The sequence below is a fragment of the Clupea harengus genome, chromosome 6 (assembly GCF_900700415.2).
Source record: "Clupea harengus chromosome 6, Ch_v2.0.2, whole genome shotgun sequence".
Taxonomy (NCBI): domain Eukaryota; kingdom Metazoa; phylum Chordata; class Actinopteri; order Clupeiformes; family Clupeidae; genus Clupea; species Clupea harengus.
In genome coordinates, this window is record NC_045157.1 from 25164794 (window position 1) to 25182907 (window position 18114).

The following is an 18114-nucleotide window of genomic DNA, read 5'->3' on the forward strand; positions in this document are numbered from 1 at the left end:
CTGAGCAGCTAGCTGGTGGGACAATTTTTTTATATGCCTATATTAAATGATATATCAAATATAAACATCAAAACTAATAGCATTTCTGATATTCGTATTTAATTTTTTTAAATGAATTGCGTCAAATTTCTCGCACGCACATAGTTTTCATTTAGCAGCTGATATGTCATGCTAAAACACCTCTTGTTTCGTTAAAAATGGAACAGACCTGGTTTTTACCCTGCTATTATGAGGTGGAGAATTCTTACGCAAATTAGAGACGCGCTCTCGTCAGGCAATTTTAGTAAATACCACGGAATCATAATTAGGCGCACTTTACGCATCTCCTCCCATCTCTTTGCGACGAACACCCACTTTCCCTTATACCCTCCCGTTTTTACTCGAGTGCGCTGCCTTCCATATCTTTACCCGCATTTTGCGCAGAAATTACGCCTGAAGTGGGCGCAATTATGTTAGTAAATGAGGCCCTGGGAGTGGTAGCAAGTAGGTTACTAGTATTAAACTAGCAAGCAGAGCTATATTAAAGTTCAGTAAAAAATGTTACAGAAGTTGCAAATATTAATGCATCATATGCTTAATGATATTATTAGTTATAATGGCTCCTCAGAATGCTGCACAAAATGATGTGCTGTTATTTATTGAACTACTAGAAATTTGGAAAAAATGTTCTGTCATGGTCAGTCGACATGAAATAAACTAACAAGAAGATGCAGTTGGTTAGATAAAGCCCCTGCAATGGGGTATATTCAGTTCAATTCAATGAATGTTGACTTTGAACCAGACCAGACTTGAAAAGTGACGAAAAAAGTTGTGACAAGACCACCGAAGCACAGCAATGTATTTTTTATTTCCATTTTTCTTATAATTTAAGTAATATGAAAGTTTTTTTTATTTGTGCCAGATAAACGGCATTTCCAAAATTGATCACTCATGGATCATTACTCTCTTCTTTAGGACCACTGTAGCTTTATCAATGTTCATGTCCATCCCTCACTCTCTCTATCCCTCACTTCCATTCTGCTTTTCCTGCACTGAGGGTTTGTCTCATCATCTCTGGTATAATAATTTGTCTCTGTCTTCTCTCTCTTTCATACTCCTCTCTGTAGCTGCGTGAAAATGCTCAACATGTGGTGAGTCCCTCTCTCCACTCTGAAACTATACCCATCAGGGAAGCTAGAGATATGTGTGTCTTGGTGTAGGTTAAGGATCTCTGGATCAGGCTTAAAGGGACAGACTGCTTAAGGTCTCATGCCTGAGCAATACACATTACAATGTAAATGAATAATGACTATTTGAATGAAAAGTGATTGATAAACACTTTCTACAAAAAAAATGATCTTGAAAGGAATCATTGGGGAAATTATTAAGTGTAATGTTTGTCTTGCTGACGTGTCTGCGAAGCTGTCTCTGGAGAGTTGGGTTTACTGACCTAGTGCTTCACAAAATGAATTGCCGTATTTAACCCTCTGGAGTCGGGGACAGATTCAGGCACTTAATTGATTCTGACATGCTCTCATATTTTTTGAAAATCCAGGCAGAGTCAGTGGTTTTTCAATATTCTTGTTCATCTACCATGCCATATATCTGAAGGATAACAGTTTTGAGTTTTTCCTGTGTCCTTTGTGCTTGTTGATATTTTGTTTGAGGTGTTTTTTACCCATTTGTTGACAATTTTGAGGGCCTGAACATGCAAACTCATACATGAAAAGAAAAATGGAGAAACAAAGAGTATAGTAATATTGAGCTGTTTCGTTATCATGCCTTCAGAGTGTCCAGAAGCATCTTTTTCTCAACAGAAAATGCTTACTGCATCTTTTGAGTGACTGTAAAGAGTGATTTATATTAAAGCAACACTTTGCAACAATTTGTCACTTTCAGAAATACATTTGTATAGTTTTGCCATCATCTTAAAGTTTGTGCAGCATCCTTCTCTCCACAACCAGCTCCAAATAATCCAGGGAAGTCCTTAGCACAGAGCCAGCCTTCTTAATCAGTATGTTCAACTTCTTAGTGTCACTGGCTTTGATGCTGCTGCCCCAACAGATGCCTGCAAAGAAAATTGTCCTTGCCACCACAGACTGGTAAAAGGTCTTGCTGCACACATTAGGAGTAGAAGTAGAGTCTGCTCTGTCCTGTCTGTAGACAGCCTCAGCCTTTATCAAGTTGAACACCCAGGTATTTGTACCCTCCACCTCCTCAATCTCTTCTCCCAGGATGGAAATGGAGTTGAACTTAGTCCAGGTTCTCCGGAGAGTATCATCACTCCAGTTGGAACATGTTTTTTCCATGGTGGCATTGGCAATGCATGAAGCAGCTCAAAAGTTTGCAACCCTATCTGTTTTAACAACCATTAGCAATTGTACATCTGTTTTAACAACGATTAGCAATTGTATATCTGGTTTAACAACGATTAGCCATTGGCATAGTTAAATGTGAAATTTGTGGAGTGCATCATAATCATTTAACGTGGTCATTTCAGCCACTTCCACCCATTAGAGCGTGCAACTTGTCGTCAGTCATGTCGTACATCCGCTAAATCTCAAGAAACAATCTACAATTAGGAGTTGACTGTTTTGGACTGGAATATGTGCAAGAAATACTGATTTAGTAACTTTAGGTGATTCTCTTGGGTATAATAATAATAATAATATTAATTATAATGTTTTTGTAGGTATATAGCACTTTCTTAGCATTTGGCGGAAAGTGATTTTATATACACAAGCAGTCTGTAGGGGGATGAGATTGTTCTGGTCAACTCTTCCAAAGAGCCTGTCAAGTCTTTGGCTCCTCCACGTCTGGGTGGTGATGAGGGGCAGACAGACAGCAGTCACTCCACAGACGTGGGCATTTACATTGTCATCTTAAGGTGCCAGTATGGTACTCGGACTCCGTTACGGATGGGCGTGCCGCCGGATAGGACGGATTAATTAGCATTTCTGTTGCCTTTATGGTTCTCCGAAGGCTGGGGGTGCACAATTCACCACCAGAACAGTAGGTGGAGAAGCGGTTTTTAGTCGAAAACACGTTGCTTTGTTGCGTCTTTGTAAGTTAGAAATCGTCGTTGTTTATCTCCCACCTCTCACCACACGTGTGACCCTCCCACCAGCTGTCACTAATCAGACGATAAGTGCAGCAGGTGTAGTCACATGATATTATATTCAAGAGTGTGTCTAATGCTATATAACCACCTGAAAGGGCAAACTAATCTCTATCATGGTAGGTATTATTTGTGGGGAAAATAGTAGCACTCTATAACAAAATGATATGCTTATCTTATATAGGCTACACTATTAAAACTATGAAAAAACGATTCCCTGAAATTAATAGGTTCTTATTTTCTTTGGTATTTTTGTCATTGATTTGCAATGATGATTGCTGGGTAATATGTATGTTGTGGTCCAATGTCAAGTCTCTATTTTATCATGTGACGAGATGATGGTAGCCTATAGCTAGTTTAGGCACAGCATCTGAACGTCAAGACCGACAAGCTGACAGTGTTGTACAAGTTCACACCTCTCATGAACCAGTTCAAAGTTCAGTTCAAACAAGTAAACATGAATAGTTCACATTCATAGTTCACCATTTAAATTCTGAACCAGTTTATAGTTCAGTTCAGTTCATAGTTTTAGAGTGGAAAGTGAGAATGAAAGACTTCACTTGTTTTTTATAGAAAACTTTATCCATCACTACCCTTTGCCTTAAACTAAACTTCATGTGTATCAATTACTAAAATAATAATATTTTTTTTATTATTATTGCAACCACCCTGTCAATTTCCCCCTACCACAGCGTTTCTCGAAGTGTGGGGAGAGCCCAACTGGTGGGTCGCAGAGACGTGACAGGTGGGGGCAAATGGAGATCAGCAGGAGATTTTCCTGTTGCAATGTCTTCCTTTATAGACAGTAACGATAATATACCCCCATCACACTAAACAACCACACTCAAACAAAGAAATATCGTATTGTTAGAAACAATAGCAGGGCAGAGCACACGGATAATCCATAATCAGCATCTTGGCAAATTGAGAGACTGCGGCCTGCGCAATAAAGCATTCCATATTTAAAACATCTTAATAAATAGTAAAGTCAACTTGTCTGCTTCACATGATGGAGAAGTTCGTTTATTGACACATATTTTAAGGACGGCCACAGCGCTTTAAAACGAAGTGTTTATAAGTTACATTATTCAAAGGTGGAAGGTTGGTCAGTAATCAGTCTAGAGAGATAACTGAACAAAACTCTACTCCCTTGCCTCACGGGTGCAATACCATATGCTGTTTAATCATATTTGATAGAATGAAGGACAAATGAGTTGTGAATAATATCACCGAGTTTGAAAGGTATTGGTCCGGTAATAGCCGCGTGACAGCTGTGTTTTCTATGTGTTTTAAGCAAATACAATGTGTGTGCGCCGAGTTGCGTAGAGGCCGAGAGCGGTATTGCAGAAAAATTATAACTCGCAGCATATTGAAAAAAAGAACTCCATTTTTTGGAGCTGTGAACTTAGTTCTAAATTTTGAATTATAAACTATGAACTGAACTAGTTCATTCTAAAATTTGTGAACTATGAACTGAACTAGTTCATGTAGAAAGTGAACTTTCCCAACACTGGAACATGTTTGCTTCATATAATGCAGAAGTTCGTTTTTGAGAGTAAATTAAATCACTTTGTGCACTTAACGTTTTTTAAAAAAAAAGAAACTGTCATCTGGAGAGTTTAAAATGACACTTAATGAGGGGAAATGTACTGTATGGAGATATTTCTGTCGGAAGACTTCATAGTCATGCGGATTCTAATGAGGCTGTTTGATATGTCCAATGTAAGAAGTGTGAAGCTTTAATGAAATATGATTGATGCCGTCTTCTTTCTCCACAACAACATGGATTAAACCTCGATGGTTGGACTATGTAGATAGTTTTATAACGAATGTGGCCGTGTACTTAGCCTACATTTCAATGATCTTCAATGGTAAGACTTGTTTTATTCGTGCCTCTTCTGGTGTAGCATATAACGTGAGTTTTATTTAGGCATATACAGATGCCTAGCGTGTGTAATGTGTAGGCCATTTCATTCCGATCTTGCAATGTGAATAATTTTATTTCAATATGCTTATCTCCCTCTTGTGCGCGCTTGTGAGTTTAACAGGGCTTGTTTGTGTGAGCGACTAAATATTTTACTTGCTGTCGGGCGTTTTTTGAGAATAAAATAACTTCACATTTAGGATAACAGCCTTCTTCCTGTTGCAGGAATTTGTTTGTATCCTAGCTGTCACAACGTGATAACAGGCGGCAAATGCATCATAAAGCAAGTTTAAAAGAAATTAACTGTATGGAGATATTTCTGTCAGATGGCATCATAGTCGATGCAGATTCTAATGAGGCTGTTGGATATGTCCCATGATATGATATGATATGAATAATTATGTCCAAAGGTTGTTTGGACAAAATATTTTAATTGCTGTCTGCTCCTGCCAGGCTCTGGCACCTACTCTGTCAGATGCTGGCGCTCATGTGGGTTTTAAATATGGCGGTATTGTGATATATAGGGAATGAAACAGGAAACAGTCGCAGTCTTTAGTGTCCAGCTCTACCGCTGCAGAATTGGCAGTCATTCGCGCATCTTTGTAATCTTTTAGCGATGTGTTATAGAGGTGAGGATATTTCCGGACCGCTTTCGCAATGCGCTCTTTGATGTTCGTGATCATAGACATATATATATATATATATCTATGTTCGTGATCTCCATCTTCTTAAGTTTTTTTGTGGATTTTAAACATGGCGGTATTGTGATATATAGGGAATGAAACAGGAAACGCGAGGTCCAGAAATGTGAGATTCCGGAAATGATGTCCTTTGGAAATTATGTCGTAACGGACCAATCACGGCCAAGGGGTATCCGTCGCTGTACAGCACGGCATGACGGACCGACAGGAATTTCAACGGTGCACGGGAGAGCTCTCCGAGGGCCCCGGAGACGACGGAGAGGGCGTTCCAGGGCGTTCCATCTATGTGTTGGCCCTTCCCATGTGTCCGAAATCGTGAAGTACGGAGTACCATATAACGGCCCTTACATGTACATCCTTTTTTTCAGCTGCCTCCGCCTTTCTTACATGGAAACCTATAGGTAGTGACCGCACAGCGGAAAAAGGCGGCGCTAATCTGGGGCCGCCTCTGTAACTGCCAAATTGTAGATGGGGAATAGGATTGGCCTGAAAAACCAATTCAGTCAAAAGATTTTGCTTTAATCCCTGTATTATCACATTTGTGTGTTAAAGTGGTGCAAAGAGTAGAATCACGATTTAAGAAATTCATCAAATCATTTGTGTTGGCATTGCTGACTGCCCGCGACTCCAAAGGGTTAAGTTCACATGCAGTAAAGGTGTTGAATGTGGTTGTCTGTAGCCACAACATTAAAAAGACATCTGTATCAAGATCTTAGGTCTTGCTTTACCAAACCTATCCACTTTTTTTTTTTTTTTGCTGTGGAAATACTGGTCTCTGTGACTGTTTTGAGCTATTAGTTAGGTTTATTCTATGTACATTCCGTAGCTTTTGTTCAGCGTTTGTCTTTCTTCACAATCTTCCTGATGCCTTATAAATATCTAGGGAATAGCACATTATTTGACATGTAAACAACTATTGTGACTGAACGCGTCAGTAATGATTGTGTCATCTGTATATTCATAGGTGCTGCTGCTTCTTCAAGAGGAAACGGAAAAAGAACACACCTCGACATAAATGAGCTACTGAGTCAAATGATGGGGAAGAACTGAACTTCTGAAAGAAGATCGAAAACCCAAGAAGAAATACTAATGGCTTCCAGTTGGGAACCCTGTATTTGAGAGTGAGACATGCATTGTGTTTTCCCAGTGAATTAATTTATTTTCAGTTTTGTTTTTGTATGTGTATTGTTTTTTTCCAGATGTGTTGGTGCACAGGCTTGATAGGAAGTTGGACACAGCCATGGTTAATATATCAGTTTTATTTGCTGTTTGTTCTTACCCCCATTTTGTCCACCTACCTTACCTGTGTACATGTAAATTAACACTCTCCCTTCACCAAGATATATGAATGGAAGTGGAATGACCTGGGGAGTTGCAAAATAACAAATGGATTTTTTTTTTTTAAATAATTTGTGTGGGGGATGGGGGGGGGTCGCAGCTTGCACTTGTTATTCAAACACAGAGCCTCTGTTGTTCAGTTGTGATTGTGAACACATCAGCTGTTGCCATAGTATGACAAATGCAAAAGACAGACAAACTGCCTACGGCTCCATACCAAAACACCAAATACTTATTTGCAACATATGAAATGATGGCCTTGAGCTTGCCCCTATACATTATGTTTGACAGACTGGCATCATGTTCTTTGATTAGATGGTGAAATGCCTCAGCAGCATGGTTTTCTAAAATGTCACTGGCTTTCTTTAATTACGGAGATGCTTGTTGTAAAGCACTCTCTCTGTCGACAGTTTGTGCTGTTTTAGTTTCCATATGTTTCTTTTTTCTTTGCCTTGAATTGAGTTTTGCTATAAACAGACTAATTTCATACACACAGATGAATGCCGGAGATCAGAATGTTCAGGTCATTGTACACAGATAATGTTTTTTATTTTTATTTTTTGTCTCTTGGTAAACATGATTACATTAGGCAAAGTGATGACGCTGTTTACCATTTGCACCCCTTATTCCTGTGCCATTGGATTTTTAGCAGATTTATCAGTGGGAAGAAAAGGCAGAATATAGTCGGATTGGGTGAGGCACATAAAGACAATGCAGAATAGTCTGTAGGGTTGAGGCGCAAGGTCGTCTTAAACCATTCTACTCCTGGAACCCGAACCAAGTCAATGCCTTAAACTTTAACGGCCTATCCAAGCATGTCTTAAGTCGCCATCAAACCCTAACAATCCCTTGGACATTTCTCTTCACTGCTCTGGACCTCTTAGTGTGTAGACGACAGGCAACTGTTCCAGGATTTTTTAAAAACTTTACATCCTCATTCCAGATCTTAGAAGGGTCTTGAGCAGTGGATGTGGTCTGTTATGAACTTCACTGGGTGCAGTGTATATAACAGTGTTCAAGGATTGGGGTTGGAAGTTTGGTACAGCTGAGGTCGAGTTGTGGTTTCCTGAATACTGCATACATTGCACGGCATTGTTTTTTGGGAATGAAAATCTAAACACAATAATGACTAGGTTGCCTTGCTTTTCTTGCAAGATTGCGCATTGTTCCCCTTGGATTTCTTTTTTTTATATTATTTACTTTTTCTAATGTACAGTAAATGGAACATAAAAATGTATTAGTACTGTCTGTGGTAAGATTGCCATATGTTGTCGAAAACCCTGAAAGACCAAGAGCTATGTGTTAGGGAGACTGCACAGTGTATTGTTAAGCTATTGTTTACTTTTATTGGCGTTGCCTGTACCTTTCTTTCCTGTCCTGTCCTTTAATGTACTGCACTGATGGGCTGTGTTCCCCAGAATCCCTTGGATTCTCTGATCCATCTGAAGATTTGAAGGAGTGCAGTGGAGAATTGCTATGAGACAAGATATTGAAAATGAGTGCCTGTACTACTTCCTTTTCACAGTGATTGCATTCTGTGTGACGTCTAATTGTTTGGTTTGGACATCCATATGTTTGGGCACATTCTACATGCTGCTTTGGGATGTTTTTGCGGGCGAACAATGCTGAAACGTTAATCATGTCCTGCTGATGATGCATTAATCATGCCCCCCTGATAAAACATGAGAACATTGAAGATAAATTCTGTCGTAAGGTCAGACGCTGATTTATCAGACAGATTTGTGTTTGAACAGCTAGTACCTCACCTTCAGAAGTATTGGGGAAAGGCTTGCACTCTGTGCCTACCCTGAAGTTCACTATTATCATTAGCAGCCTCAGACAGCAGAGCCAATAAACTGATCATTAGGCGATGTGTACAATCTGAGCGAAATGCATTAACAGAGCTTTTTTCCCCCCTTCATTTTCATAGTGACTGAGTATCAACTGTGTGTGGAACTAATTTCAAAAGTACTTGAAAAGTCAGTTTTCTGCTTTAAACTGCAATATAATGTTTTGTGTTCTGTTGCTGTTTCTAATTATTTTTAATCTCATTTGAGAGTTGAGTTATTGTTGTGCCTCTGTTTTTGTTTGTTTGTGTATTCCCTTCTGTAGAGCTTGTTGGCTATTCATAGGAGCGGCTCTTGCTACTGTCAACATCAGGCCAGGAAGTAGCAGTAGCTTGTGGCTTGTTAAGCGGGCTCTTCTGTAACTGAAATTGTTGATGTTTTGCGTTGAATGTTGTTACACTAATAGGGAATTTAGATGCTATTTTAAAGGCACCCCCCCCCCCATACACACACACAAACAAACAATACAAATGTGATAACTCTACTGTCCTCTGTATACTCTGTGGGTGTTCAAAGTCATGGGACCTGATTGGATGTCTCACTTGATGGCCAGTGTTGCTACAGACCTGCTTTGGCAATATATTCACAACTGACCTTAGCATATGCACTGACTAGATCACATTCCATAACCTTTCAAAATTGGAAAGTGGATGGTTTTACATAGATGGATCTTTGTGAGAACCTTGACCCACTTGAATGAATATTTCTTTTACAGAAAGGTTTGCTGGTGTTGCTGTCATGACTACTAACATTTTGGCAGTTTGATTTTTATTTAACAAGTCAGCATGTTTGCTTGTGTGTATGTGCAGTCAAAGACACATTTTCAGTGTTTAGACAGTTAAAATGCATAAATCATTCCTCACTGAAGACTGACTGCTCCAGTGGGATAAAAGCTTGAGTTGAACGTCTCTGAGACCATGCATAGGCTGGGCTGACTTCATGTGGGCATCTATAAACAGTTGTATGCAAAAGTGTGGGCACCCCTGTGTAACTGACAGATTTTGTTGATTTTGAAAGTGAAAATAAGTAAGTAGAGACCTTGCAATATTAAACAGTGAGGCTTTAAAAATAGAGAAAAATAAACAGTTATTGTAGCGTGTCCAAAGGTCTAGGCACGCGACTAAGCCAGAAATGATTTTTGTAGACCGCAAAAAGTCTTTATTCTTGCTTTAAGAATGTTCACCCTCTTTTCCTTGCAGATCACTGTAAGTACTAAGATGCATTTACCCACATATTTTCAATCATGTTTAAGTTTGGGCATTCCAAAAAGTACGGTTTGTGTTTCTTGAAGAAGTTCATGGTGTATTGTAAGATATGCTTTGAATCATTATCCTGTTTAGACATCTGTCTTGTAGGCTTCCGTTTCTTCACTGACTACATTTACATCTTGTATTTGCTGATATTTTGTGGAATCTACTCTTCTCTGTATTTGTATATGTCCTATGCCACTGGCTGCTAGAAACAGCCATCATAAAACAGAATAATCTACCTGCATACTTAACAGTTGTCAAGGGATTCTTATCAAATGCTGTACTTCCTTAATAGTATTTGGGTCATTGGGAATTGCCAGCTGTAATGCTTTGGTATGTTTTTAAAATCTTCTGTTTTATGGGCATCAAATAGGTTCAGTTGGATCCTGTGTCCGTTGCTTAGAGAGGGCTATTTAAGTTGAAATGAGTCAAACAATTCCTCAAGATTCGGCTTGAGCTGCGAATGACGATTCTTAACCTGCTCCTAAGAAGTCAGAACATAATATTAACTTGTGAGGTCTTATTTGAGACTTTACAGTGGAAGGGGGCCCAAAACTTTTCACATGTTATAATGACTTTCATTTCTCACTTTTAAATGCTTGTTTGCTGCAGGGGTTGTATTTATTTCTTTTCATTTCAAAAATCAACAAAATACATATTTTGCTCAGGGTGCCCAAAGTTTGCATACAACTGTAATGTCTGAATGTTCGTATGGAAGTGTTTGTGTGTCAATCTTATAGAGATACAGTTCTTCATACACAGTTGGTACCTCAACAAGTGTGGGAGAAATTTAAAGTTTCAAACCTGGCAGACTTTTATTCCGCAGTTTGCCACTCATCCCTAAGACTGTCTGGGAGATGAGAGTGCGTCTGTATGGTATGTATCTGCATGGCTTGTGAAGGAAAAGCTACTAACTCTTACACATGCAAGCATTCTATTTCAGATTCTGGGCATGAGGCTCTTTGCCCTGATTTTATCCAGTAGATGTGATTGTAATGTCTCCACATTACACCTAGAGTGCTGAATTTTCTGAAGGATGCCGCTTTAATACATTGTTCATCATTCCAATAAACCAGATTATAGCCCCCTCATCCTCCAATGATTTGGATTTGAAATGGCCTATCTTGCTGGAATGTTAATTATGTTCTGAATGTGTCACAGCAGATGTGCAGAAATGTCAGAGGTGGAAAGAGCTCTGATAAAAATGGATTTGCACATCTGGCACTTTTCTCTTATTGTATTCAAATTATTTGAGGGACTTTCTGTTTTAAACTTACTACAGTTGTTTGTTATTATTAAGTGAACATTTGTTAAGAGTTCACGGTCATTGTTTTGCAAAAAAAGGTTTTTCTTCCTCCACGATAGTGGAAAGCAGAATTTAGTAGTACTTCAAGAGTATATTGCCTCCTCTTCCTCTTGTGGTGATTTAAGGCTATGACTAAACATTGAATCTGATGTATTATGGATATTGTGTTAAAATATGAATGTCTTGAAAATATATTTGAATGATTTAACCTTGTCAAGGGCTTCAGTTGTGAAGAACCTACCTGTTTTTCATTCCTTTTGTATTTTTTTGACAATATAAAGGTCCTTATTCTTTCTATCTTAAATGCCTATTTTATTCCTGAGGACTGGTGTGAATTGTCACTTGTAATGTTTCAGATTCAATTTTTATTCCCACACTTAAAGGGAAACCTCAAGTTTGCACCTGTTTTTATGTAAAATTAAAAAAAAAGTGTTTTAACATTACATGTCAAGAGTTTGAGTCAGTCATCTGTACAAATTGCATGGTCTCTAATCCCAGTCTATATCCATTCATATTTACTAGTTCATTTATTTAACCTACAGCCTTATTTATTATGATTTATTTGGATGGTTAATTATTAAACATAGCCATATGTATATTGATTGTTGGGTCTGAAATCAAAATATGATAACAACATTTTGCATTGGACAAAAGTGTCTGCTAAATACCTTACTTATAACACTGGTGATTGGTTTCATCTAGCCAAAATGTTTTGTTTCCCAATTCAGGTCTGACATATTGGTTTCAGAAGACTAGCGCTTGTTTTGTTTCCACTGAGATGAGTGGACATGCTAATCCATCTGGCTCTGTAGGAATGTGTAATGGGCTACCTCCTGGTTTAGGACTTAAAGGTTCAGTCCACAATTCTGGAAAAAGGTTGTTCAGCTCAACAGCCAATCAAATTACACCCCTGCCTTCTGTGCAGTGTGTTGATTGGCAATGGTGTGGTCCGAGACACTTTATTGGTTTCCTGTCGCACTGTCAAATCATCTCCCTCAAAAAGTGCATTGGATTAGAATCACAGACGACTACTTTCAGGTCAGAGACAAATTTACTGTTCATGAATTTACATGTATTTCATTTATTAAGATGTATTCAGGTCTACACTACATGTAGAAAAGTTGGATTTGTGTCTGTAAAGGACCAATTGATATGAATATGTGGGGGACCTACGCCCCTAGTGGTTGTGTTCCTATTAGAGAGCAGTATACATGTAAAATCCCATAGACCGGAGTTTTGAAAAATAGTACAAAGCCACATCAGTGAAATTATAGAAAACAAATATTTCTATGTTTGTGTTTGTACAGTAATAACCTAGTAACTGAATTTCAAGCGGTATTTTGCCACTGACAATGGGTATAATGTCCTGTAACAGTAACAGGTAATTGAAGTACACCTACTGCTCAGTAGGTGGTAGCATCGTGAAAATGTTTTAGAACGTCCCCTTTTACTTCCGGTTTGATCTATAAACTTCCGCCCGTCAAAACTGCAATTCCTTTTCCCAACCTGGTAGCCAACATGGTGAGTTGTGAGGCTTTTATCCCTTAAACAATCTAGCACCATCCATGTTATATTTTTGCTTTGTGGATACGTATTAAGGCTTTCTAACCGATTGCACATCATGTTAATCGTTATATCAACCTTATTGACTGTATACCTGATTGAAAATATATATTTACTACATACGATATCATTTTGTATTAGCAAGCTTCTACATGGCCTAGCCGTTTTTTTTAGCTACTTACCTAGGGACCTAAGTGCCTATAATGTGTCCATTCCTTCCCACAATGTGTTGATGTATAGTACGCACTTTGTAAGCATAAACGATTAGTAACTTAGGAATTGCATATGTATAGTGTATATAGCGTCCCGGGTTTGTCTTGTATCTGTATCCCTTCCGAGGAATCACAGACATTCTTAGTTGACGTTACTGCTAGTAGCTGCGTCAAACCAGTTAGCGGGAATAAAAACGTAGTAGTATTTGCAACTGGCTGGCATTACTTTTAATTTATACGTTGCAACTTATTGTGTGATTTTCCTAGTTCCGGTCAACACGTCGAAGTCAGTATTTCAGAGATTAGCCGCTAGCTAACTTTAATCAGTACCGTCTATGTTGATGGTGGTGGTTGCAATGTGAGTTGGTTGTGTATTGGCTGGTTAAGTGCGTTTAAAATTTTAAAGAAACATTCTCTGTAATGATTCTAAAATATGGTCTTGTGGGCGTGCCTTCAAGTGTTAAGAGTGCATTGAACAGAATATTGTTGGTAAAACAATGTAGCTATTTTTTCTAATATTGGCGGATGCATTCATGATTACAAGGAAACATGACTATTTACCAGACCATATATCAGTGGATTTAAAAACTCTATAAAAAGCCCTAGCTGTCTACAGATACTAAGTTACTTTGCCCATCTAATGATCGTCTGCATGGAGAAAAAGGAATTATTGACGCCAATAAATGTAGACAATTGTAATTTACATGTTGCTTTGTCATTTTGTTTCCTCTTAGGGTCGTGTGAGGACTAAGACTGTGAAGAAGGCAGCCCGGGTCATCATTGAGAAGTACTATACTCGACTGGGTAATGACTTCCATACCAACAAACGAGTGTGTGAGGAGATTGCCATCATTCCCAGTAAGCCACTTCGCAACAAGATCGCCGGGTGAGTGCTAATCAGTATTGACCTTTTATAGTCATACCTTTTTAAGTAGATGTTGATCTTCTAATGGTTCCTTGTGCACACTGCTTTCTCTTTTGGCTTGTGCACCCTGCCTGAGAAGATATGTCACCCATCTGATGAAGCGTATCCAGAGGGGCCCAGTGCGGGGTATCTCTATTAAACTCCAAGAGGAGGAGAGGGAGAGGAGGGATAACTACGTCCCAGAGGTGAGTGCAGTTTTGGCGGTATTGCTTGCTAAAGGTGTTTTGGCTTTTTTTACACCTGTTTGCAATATGGTTTTATGGTTCATGTGCCATTTGTAAGCAACTTCAGTTGATCCTGCAAGACACTTCCTATTGATTGATGCCATTTCTGGAGTAGTAATGATATTAAATGAAGACTTTGTCAAAAGAGAATTAACCAGGTCTGTCTCACATGTCCACGAACTTGAGGGGTTTTGCATCAAATAACATACACATAAAGTAATATGATTTGGTGGAAAATTATATATTTATAAATAAAACCTAAATGAATAGTGAGAATTTAGAATGAGGAACCTGAACAACCAATTACAGGTCAGCTTTTGTATGGCAGTGCTCTTACAGCTTAGTAGTCTATAAGGAACCTATTAATTGATTATTATACAACTACGAAGTAAGCTATAAATTCAATATGGCCTACCGCTTGGCCTATATGGGATGGGAAGTGATGGTAAGCCTAATTAATACAACAAACATGCACCTAACATGAATATTGTATGGATTGATCACCCAGTGAGGAGTTTGAAATGTTTTAAACAAGAGCTCTGATAACATTGAATAAAAATGTCTTAACTGCTAAAATATTTAAGGTTTTCATTGTCAAAGAGGGGCTTACCATGATACAATGTTATAGCACAGTGGTTCCCAAACTTGAGTAGTGATGTATCTTGAAAGGGTAGTACTATACATTAATGAATTCCTGTGAAAGGTTCTTTGAGCTTAACAGCCAAATGAATCCATGTAGTATGGTTTCTTCCAGGACTTTCTTGAGGCTAGCTCGCCAATGTTACCTCAGTCTGTAAATGTGATAATGAGGTTTACCTTGTTCTCAAGTGGTGCTATAATAACATTGTGAAAGTTTTGTTTTATTAGAGGCTTCAGGGTATCCTTGGCTTCCTTAGTAGCTGGTAATTTTGACTTGGATAGGTTTGCTGTGAGTGAAGGGGATAGTTGAAATGCCATTTGTAACATTGGTGTTCCCGAGTTTTAATTGTACTGTGTTTATAGTGTTTCTTAGCCTACTGTGACCTTTTACTGTTGGATGGGTAGAGTTAAGCTGTCAATTGTTGTGATGCCAAGGAGAATTACAGTACTCCAGATGCTTTCCATGTTGTCATTGTCAAGTTCTAAGCAGATTAGCCTGTTCTAGATTCAGTCTGGTTCTTCGATGTTGCTCGTATTTTTTTACCAGACCTATTTTGTCATCTTTGCTCTTGTTTTATTTAATACTTTTATTAACATATAATTTTGTCTGTCGTCTGCAGGTGTCTGCTTTGGATCAGGAGATCATTGAAGTGGATCCTGACACTAAGGAGATGCTTAAGATGCTGGTAAGTTCTAAGTAAATGTGGAAGTGGTTCCATGCTTTATTAAACATAAGCACAAACTAGAGTTCAGTTGGATGCCAGGATTATGAATATACTGTAACACTGAAATTATTGATGTATTTGAAGTGTTTTTCTTCTTCTAGTGAGTCAGATTGTTGGATTAAAAAGTATGTGCTGAGCTTGTTTTTGGTGTGTCGACATTAATGAGCATTCTTTTTCCTCCCTCAGGACTTTGGCGGCCTCTCCAATCTCCAGGTTACCCAGCCAACTGTTGGAATGAATTTCAAGACACCAAGAGGTGTTTAGTAATTTTGTAAACTCAATAAAGGTAACTTTAAAAGCCCACAAAGCCTCTGGATTTCATTTTCAAAATGACGGAAAAGAGAATTACTACATTTTCCATGAGGGTTGAATTGAATTTAGTTTGAAGCTAAAACAGCCCTTGGAACTAGACTTATTGAAAAATGACAGACTACAAAGCAAGTCACTTAGCTAATTCGTAATTAATTTCTCAAGGTGAGCAGAAGCTAACCATAGTTAGCTGTACAGAGATAGTGTTTCACGTCTACTTTATCAGCACAGATCGATTAATAGAAACACACAAATCAGGTATTTCCTTTCCTAACCAAATGTAGCACTAACATGTATCTGTAGAGAGCTAATGCAAAGCCAGATTTGACAATGTGAAACCCAAATATTATTCTGGAATATGACACAAATGTTCAGATAATTCTGAACTGGATTTTACATTTTGAAAGACACCACTGCATCGACCCTTTTCAGTCATGCTAAGAAAAGTGCTACATCATTGAAAGTCACCATCTACGCTGTCAGATGATCTGCGATGGAAGTTGCCTGATATCCAATATCGAAATCTCTCTGATTCAATCGTTTTCCGAGCATCAGCACTGTCACAGAGGTTTGTGTAGCATGCGTTGTGTAGACAATTACTCACTGCACAGCACAGTACCCACTGGCTACTGTTACATTTGCACAAGACAAGAGAATATTGTTGCATTTAGTCTTTTAGCAGACGCTTTTGTCCTAAGCGACGTACAAGGGAGAGAAGTCAAGCTACGAGCAATAGAGACCTAGTGTAACAATAAATACTATTTTACATAAGAAAAAGGAAAAAAAGTGCAGGAATGTAACTGCTGTAAGTGCAAGTTTAGGAAGGGAGGTGTTCTCTGAAGAGTTGGGTCTTCAGGAGCTTAAAGGTAGAGAGGGACGCCCCTGCTCTGGTAGTGCTAGGCAGCTCGTTCGTGGAACTACAAATGAGAATAGTCTAGATTGCTGTACTTGCACAGATGGCAGTGCAAAACAACATTAGTCATTAGACGAGCGCAGCATCCTGGGGGTAACATTTGCCCTTACAAGAGCATTTAAGTAGATGGGAGCAGAATCAGCAATCACTGTAAGCAAGTATAAGTGACTTGAACTTAATGTGAGCAGCTACAGGCAGCCAGTGGAGCTCAATGAGTAGCGGAGTGACGTGTGCCCTCTTCTGTTGGTTGAACACCAGATGTGCCGCCGTGTTCTGGATCATCTAATGGTTTCACCACGCATGCTGGCAGGCCGGTTAGAAGTGCATTGTAGTAGTCAAGGCGGGAACTCACCAAGGTTTGCACCAGCAGCTGGGTGGCATACTAGGTTAGGTACGGCCTGATTTTGCGGATGTTGTATAGCGCAAAGCGGCACGACCGGGAGACGGAGGCAATGTGGTCAGTGAATTTCAGTTGGTCATCGATAATGACACCTAGATTTCTTGCTGTTTTGGAGGGAACTAGAGATAAGGATTTAATTTTGATGTTGTGGTGGATGGCCTGTTTGGCTGGAAAGACCAACAGTTCTGTTTTAGCCAGATTCAGCTGAAGGTGGTGATTCTTCATCCATGTGGATATATCAGAGAGACAATCCGAGATCCGCGCAGAGCCAATGGTGTCGTCAGGAGGGAAAGACAGATACAGTTGGGTATCATCTGCATAGCAGTGATATGAAAAACCATGCGAGCGGATGATAGGGCCCAATGAGGGGGTGTACATCGCAAAGAGAAGTGGTCGCATCACAGAGCCTTGGGGCACCCGTGGTGAGCCGGTGAGGTACAGACAGCTGACCTTGCCATGACATGTTGAACGAGCGCCCAGTGAGGTAAGATTAAAACCAGGAATGTGCCCTGACAGAAATGCCCATACTTGACAGTATAGACAGAAGGATGCAGTGGTTGACTGTGTCAAAAGCGGCTGATAGGTCAAGCAGGATGAGAACCGAGGATTGAGCTGCTGCTCTAGCAGTTTTTATGGCCACTGTCACAGACAACAGGGCTGTTTCGGTGGAGTGACCACTTTTGAATCCAGACTGGTTTGGCTCGAGGAGATTGTTCCTTGACAGGAACTCTGTGACCTGTT

General features: G+C 39.2%; 2 protein-coding genes across 5 annotated transcripts in view; both read left to right on the plus strand.

Moving 5' to 3' along the window:
* Positions 1–11906, plus strand: part of csnk1g1 (casein kinase 1, gamma 1) — a 47524-nt gene extending 35618 nt beyond the window's left edge. For 2 of the 4 annotated variants that reach the window (XM_012814949.3, XM_031569529.2), the window contains exons 13-14: positions 1107–1130; positions 6687–11906. In XM_012814949.3, the coding sequence (XP_012670403.1) occupies positions 1107–1130; positions 6687–6741 (79 nt within the window). In that variant the 3' untranslated portion in view covers positions 6742–11906. The remainder of the gene's footprint in view (positions 1–1106; positions 1131–6686) is intronic. The other 2 variants (XM_012814950.3, XM_031569530.2) reach the window with 1 other exon arrangement.
* Positions 11907–12898: 992 nt separating this feature from the next.
* Positions 12899–16052, plus strand: rps17 (ribosomal protein S17). The gene is made up of 5 exons (XM_012814788.3): positions 12899–12984; positions 13973–14124; positions 14243–14348; positions 15647–15712; positions 15938–16052. Exons 1-5 carry the CDS (start codon positions 12982–12984, stop codon positions 16013–16015), a joined length of 405 nt encoding a protein of 134 aa, XP_012670242.1. The 5' UTR covers positions 12899–12981; the 3' UTR covers positions 16016–16052.
* Positions 16053–18114: the final 2062 nt, after the last annotated feature.